The following is a 6,193-nucleotide window of genomic DNA, read 5'->3' as shown; positions in this document are numbered from 1 at the left end:
AGAATTCCGTTTTTAGCGATCTTTTTTTTTCATTTTACGCAAAACTGGACGGTCTTCTTCTGGATACGAGTTGACATCGGTTGTCATTATCTCTCATTCTTTTAGTTCGTTTTTTTCTTGCTTCAACCGAACCCGTTCGTCCACTTCACGTTGCTTCGCTTGTGTCTTTTGGGTTGTGAACTCGGTGTATGCTTTGAACTGCGCCATCAAGTCGTCCATTTTCGAACCGCCCTTCGTTGCCACTTGTTTTTTTGCAGCCGCTGCCTTTTTGGCTTTGTCCCTGCCCGGTGGACGTGCCTCCTCTCGAACTACGTGCTTTTCTTCGTCAAATCCGGCTAATCGTTTATATATATTTGGCATCGTGCGTCCGAGCCCCCTGCACTATAACTTCCGATCTCCAAGGTTTTTGTTCGTTTAGCGCTTGCAACCTCGTTTGGAGCCGGCACCCACTTCTTATTGGTTCGCATAACCTCCCATGCCCAGACGTGTGGGAAAACGACCCGATGCTCATCTTCGTATCTATGCATCGCCTCTTAAAAATCATCTTCGTCACTCTGCCCACTACGACGATTAACATAAAAATTATTATATATTCTGGCAAATCGGTTCACGACCGGATGCATCTTTCGCCACTTCGAAGCGATGGAATCGAGATCGCGATAATGACCTTGTTCCATAAATGCAAGGAACTTTGATAATATTTCTTTCTAAAAACCATCGTCGGTTTGGCTGTTACCTATATTTTTAGAATGTAACAAATTGTATATACTAAAAAATGTAAAATTTATATATTTTTTAGTATTTTTGCATACCAACAATGGGGCTTTTTGACGTGCTAATCCACGCCTTAGCTAGCGTCTCCTCCTCGATCGTTGACCAAGGCTGTGACTTGGCTCTCGAAAGTTGATCACCGGTTAGACGCGCCACTTGCTTCCCTTTTTTCCGTTTCGAGGATTGGGGTTACGTCTCCGGAACACATTCTTCAACTTCATCTTCTACGGGTTGTGGTTAGGGAGACGATTCTACCGGTGGCGGTGGAGGTTGTTGTTGCAATTGAAATTGTGAGTTGAACGGGTTTCGCATTAGGATTTGTTGCAATAATTGCATTTGTTGTGTGGATTGCATTTGTCTCATTTGAGAGAAAGCGTTGGGGGTTTGTTGGAAACCAAAGAAAGAAAATTGCGATGTCGACCAACTCGGATCCATCGTAGGATAGTAACCGGATACCGAGAAAACGTTTGGGTTTGGGTTTGGGTTTGGGTTTGGGTTTGTGTTCGCGTTTGGGTTCTGGTTGTTTGAATTGTGTGGATCCTTGACAAAATTTATAAAAAAAGTGAAGAATTTTATAAAGTTGAGAGAGAGTTTGGGTTGAAATGGTTTAAAAGATGAGGTGAAAATGTGTATTTAAAGATAAAATAATTTTTTTTTATAAAAGTAGCCCTTGAAGCATTTAATAGGAAATTAAATTTTTTTTGAGTAAATTACTTTTTGAGTCACTGTGTTTTAGTGGTTTTAACCAATTGAGTCCAAAATCAAGAAGTTTAACGCCCTGAGTCCCTAGCCATTTATTTTATAACGTTTTGAGTCCAATTTTGTTCATTTTATAACGATTTGAGTCCAAAAAATTGGACTCAAAAGGTTAATATTTGGACCCAAAAGGACTCAAATGGTTAATGAAAATGCTTATAGGGACGCAGGTCGTTAAACTTTTTGCTTTTGGACTCAACTAGTTAAAACCACTAAAACACAGGGACTCAAAAAGTAATGGGAAATTGGCCTGTAATGATCCCACCTAGACCTTATTGGCCATTAATAATCCCACCTCAGAATATTCCCCCCACCGGTCCCACCTTTCACCTATTTTTCCTACAATGGTCCCCCGTTAAAAAAAACTTAACGGAGTTAAGCTTTTTTTCAAAATTACAAACAATTTTTTAGGGCTTTTGATTAGAACGACGATACGAGTCCATTGATGGAAAACTTGCCTCGAAACGGTGCTCCAAACGATTAAAACGGCGCTTCAATTCGGGTGTTTAAATTTCCAATTAACCAAAATCATGTCACTTGGAGCACCATTTCGAAGTAAGTTTTACATCAATGGACTCGTATCATCGTTTTGATCAAAAGCTCTAAAAAATCTGTTTGTAATTTGGAAAAAAGCTTAACTCCGTTAAGTTTTTTTAACGGGGGACCATTGTAGGAAAAATAGGTGAAAGGTGGGACTGGTAGGGGGAATATTGTGAGGTGGGATTATTAATGGCCAATAAGGTCTAGGTGAGATTATTACAGGCCAATTTCTCAAAAGTAATTTACCCATTAAAAGTAGCTGTTGAACGGCATTAAAGTGATGAGGTGGAGGGCCGACTACAACATCTTGGACAAGACAGAGAGGACGGCGACAGGCTAGGGGAAATGGTGTTGGAAACTGGCGATGGGGCTAGATGGGTCAGGGTCGTCCCGTACCGAGTGGCCTTATCAACATACATTTTATGAAGGGTTAGAAGTCAATTGAAATAACATATTCTTTTAGTTTTGAACTGTACTAAATGAACTATGTTAAATTTTTTTTACTATTTTAAAAAACAAGAGAGAGGAAATACATACGTGGACCCTTGAGAATATATTTACCAGGCAAAACTATCACTACAAGAATACCTTACCAACAACGGCCCCACCAATAGCGGTGACATGTCATATGTTGCCACGTTGGTTCGATCCGGACGCAGTGTCCCCCAATAAACCCCAACCGTGTTCATGACGGTGAAGAACGTATATAGCGACAACTTTTTAGTGATGGCGTGTCGCCGCTAAAGGTGTACAGCTTTTAGCGGCGTCGACGGCTTTTATAGCGTCGGCAAATTAATAGATCAATATCGGCCGAGCAATATCGGCGACCCTTTAGAGGCGACATATCACCACTAAAAGTATTAGCGGCGAGGATCAACACCTTCACCGGCAACAAATGTCGCCACTATTGCACGTTTTCTTGTAGTGTATCTTAGATGCAACTTATATCAGTCGTTTACATTATTGCATCCAACTATATAGCCAAGATAATTGCATAAAAAGTTGCGACCCAATATGATTTTTAACATATTTGTAACTATCATCATTATTTTATAATAAAGACAAATTCTCAAAACGAAGTCTAGCTAAGGTTGTATATTACCTCAAAATATTCCTCCAAAATTTCATACATGTAAGAAAAACAAACATGTAATAGAATTGTCTAAAACTATAGAAACCAAAATTTTATAAAATAACTATCTATGACAGACGCATCTATATCGATAAGCGCTACTTATCGGATCATTTCCTTCGACGGGAACTTGCTCAGCTCTGCAGTTGTGTCTACACCCTCGACATTCATTGAACGTACACGTTGGTATCACGGAACCAATCTTCGATCTTCTCCCTAAATTCATGTTCATTAGTTCCATGTTTGTGCCCTAAACACTCCAAAAAAAAAAAAAAAAAAAAAAAAAAAAACCATTATGAATAAATTCTAATGATATATATATGTTAACACAGTTGATTCATTGTATATCTTCACCTGCAAGTGTAGCCCTCTTCTTGATGTGAAAATCTCTCCTGAAACCCCTGAATTTACAATGATAGTATATGCACAAAGTTTAATTCATATGAAAGAATAATTTCAATATTTGAGTAAACTACACAAGCATTAGGGTTGAATCATATGATACTAAATTTAATACTCATATGGATAAGGTAACAACTTATACGAATCAATATAAAGAAACTAATTAAGAAAAAACATAGAATAAAATAGATAGAGTTAGGGTTAAAAACTGACCTTGAAGCACAAGTGTAGCCCAAAGGAAGTAAAATAGTAACTTGGTGTTGGCCATTGTTGCTTTGGAAAAAGATAGGTTTGAATTGAAGTTGAAGGAAGATCTTATAGGATTGATAAAGAGTGGAGAAAAAGGAAGTTTGTGGTCATAATGGGACTTAAAAAGATAGAGTGTGATTCTCATGGTAATAAACATTCATAAAGACTATTTTTAATTTTATTTTAACTGTAACGTAAAAAGGAAAAGGAAGTACCATGCGTGTATCTAGATAATATATATAGTTGTTAAATTTTAATTAGAAAACCTGATGTAGTTAAAATGTTAGACATTATTTATCAACTTGTTCATCCCGTGGGTATGTTCCCAAAAATGAAAGAATGTTTGATAAGGCTACTTACCCTGACCGCGCCCTTTGAAAAGGAACCACTCATCCTGTATTTGTCATCTTCGGACAAGGCAGTTGGGTCGGTACTATTGTTGGAGAGAGATGGAGTTCAGACTCCAATTTATTACGTCAGTAGGGTGCTTACTGATCCAGAAACGAGATATTCAACAATGGAAAAGTTGGTACTTGCGCTGCTACACACCTCCAGAAGGCTGCGCAGATATTTTACAGGGCACGTGATCACGGTACTCACCAACTTTCACATCGGCACCTTATTACAAAAGCCAGAAACGTCAGGGTGCCTATCAAAGTGGGCAATTGAGCTGGGGGGCCACAACATTTTGTACAGGCCACGCCCAGCCATTAAAGGTCAAGTTCTAGCGGACTTCATCACCGAAGTCCCAAAGGACAAAATCAAAGATTGTGAGATTGTTGAGACTCCCATAAAAGACACGTCCGATGGATTATGGTTGCTATACACTGATGGGGCCTCAAACGAAGATGGCGCAGGAGCTGGATTGCGCATTGTTAGCCCTGAGAAACATGAATTTACATACGCCATCAAGTTGGATTTCAAGAACACCAACAATGAAGCGGAATATGAGGCATTCTTGGCAGGCTTACGCCTCGCCATAAAAATGGGAGCTCAAAATCTCCAAGCGCATGTTGACTCACTCTTGATCGCCAGTCAAATCAACGGATTATATGATGCAAAGGGCGAAGTTATGGCTTTGTATCTAGACCAAGCAAAAGAGTTGCTTCAACAATTCAAGTCATACAAGGTAGTGCACATCAATCGCTCAGAGAACAACCAGCAGACGCCTTGAGCAAGCTCGCTTCAACTTCTTTCTAACATCTCGCCAAAGATGTAAGAATCGAAGTACTAAAAAACCCGCCGATTTTGCTGCGTCAAGTAAATGTGATCGAGATAGGGCAACCATATTGGATGACCCCTATAATCCAATATTTGCAAAAAAGGAATACTCCCTGACAACAAAGCAGAGGCAAGGAAGATACAGAACAAGGCCCTGCATTATGAGATGAATGGCGGTATCTTATACCGAAGATCCTTCTTGGGGCCACTTCTGCACTGTGTGGACCCCCAAGATGCAAACTACTTGATCAGGGAGATTCACGAAGGAATCTGCGGCATCCATGCAGGCCTGCGCATGGTCGTCACGAAAATAATGAACGCTGGTTACTATTGGCCAGGGATGCACGTTGACGCTCTAAAGGAATTGCGCAAATGCGACTCCTGTCAAAGGCACGCCCTGAAGACCCTGCGCCCGAAAAATGATCTCATTCCTGTGTCCAGTGCATAGCCTTTCCAGCAGTGGGGAATCGATATGGTGGGACCCTTCCCGGAAGCTCCTGGAGCTGTGAAGTTCATAATCGTTGCCGTCGCTTATTTCACCAAGTGGGTGGAGGCCAAAGCACTCGCTTCAACAACTGCAATGATGGTGCGCAAGTTCATCTGGGAACACATCATTTGCAGTTTTGGCCTCCCACTCAAAATTGTAACTGATAACGGCACCAACTTTGCTTCTGAAGACCTTCGAAAATGGATGAAAGAGATGAATATCGAACACACTTTCTCTTCTGTTGCGCACCCTCAGGGCAACGCCAAGTCAAAAGTGTTAACAAGAGTATCATTGAAGGGATAAAAGCCCGTCTGGGCAATAAGAGAAGAGGCTGGGTAGTTGAGCTCCCGAGCATCCTGTGGGCTCATCGAACCATGCCGAAAACAAGTACTTGCGGAACTCCTTTTAGCCTAGTCTATGGCTCTAAGGCAGTTATCCCAGCTGAAGTTGGCCTCCCCTCGCCGCGCTTGACAGCAGTCAACACAATCGATAACGAGGCAGAGCGCCGTCTTGACTTGGATTTACTCGAAGAGAGGCGCGAAATAGCGCGAATCAAAGAAGCCAAGTATAAGACACAATTGGAGAGGTACTACAATGCAAGAGTACGCATTTGTACCTTCACTCCTGGAGAATAC

General features: G+C 40.9%; 1 protein-coding gene across 1 annotated transcript; it reads right to left on the bottom strand.

Annotated features, from left to right (window-relative positions):
• Positions 1-3,133: 3,133 nt before the first annotated feature.
• On the bottom strand, positions 3,134-3,973 carry LOC110915633 (EPIDERMAL PATTERNING FACTOR-like protein 9). Its single transcript, XM_022160362.2, has 3 exons — positions 3,815-3,973; positions 3,554-3,600; positions 3,134-3,449 (listed from the first exon to the last, which is right to left on the bottom strand). The coding sequence occupies exons 1-3, from the start codon at positions 3,867-3,869 to the stop codon at positions 3,264-3,266; spliced, it is 288 nt and encodes a 95-aa protein (XP_022016054.1). The 5' UTR covers positions 3,870-3,973; the 3' UTR covers positions 3,134-3,263.
• Positions 3,974-6,193: the final 2,220 nt, after the last annotated feature.

This window comes from Helianthus annuus, chromosome 16, assembly GCF_002127325.2.
Source record: "Helianthus annuus cultivar XRQ/B chromosome 16, HanXRQr2.0-SUNRISE, whole genome shotgun sequence".
Taxonomy (NCBI): domain Eukaryota; kingdom Viridiplantae; phylum Streptophyta; class Magnoliopsida; order Asterales; family Asteraceae; genus Helianthus; species Helianthus annuus.
Note: the sequence above shows the minus strand (reverse complement) of the source record. Positions and strands in the feature narration are given on the sequence as shown.

What these genes read in the sequence shown, in the direction of transcription:
- LOC110915633 (XM_022160362.2), bottom strand. Translation starts at nt 3,869, where the DNA reads ATGGCCAACACCAAGTTACTATTTTACTTCCTTTGGGCTACACTTGTG. An exon ending in GGCTACACTTGTGCTTCAAG is followed by an intron (nt 3,601 to 3,814) that starts GTCAGTTTTTAA and finishes TTGTAAATTCAG; the next exon opens with GGGTTTCAGGAGAGATTTTC. An exon ending in GAAGAGGGCTACACTTGCAG is followed by an intron (nt 3,450 to 3,553) that starts GTGAAGATATAC and finishes TGGAGTGTTTAG; the next exon opens with GGCACAAACATGGAACTAAT.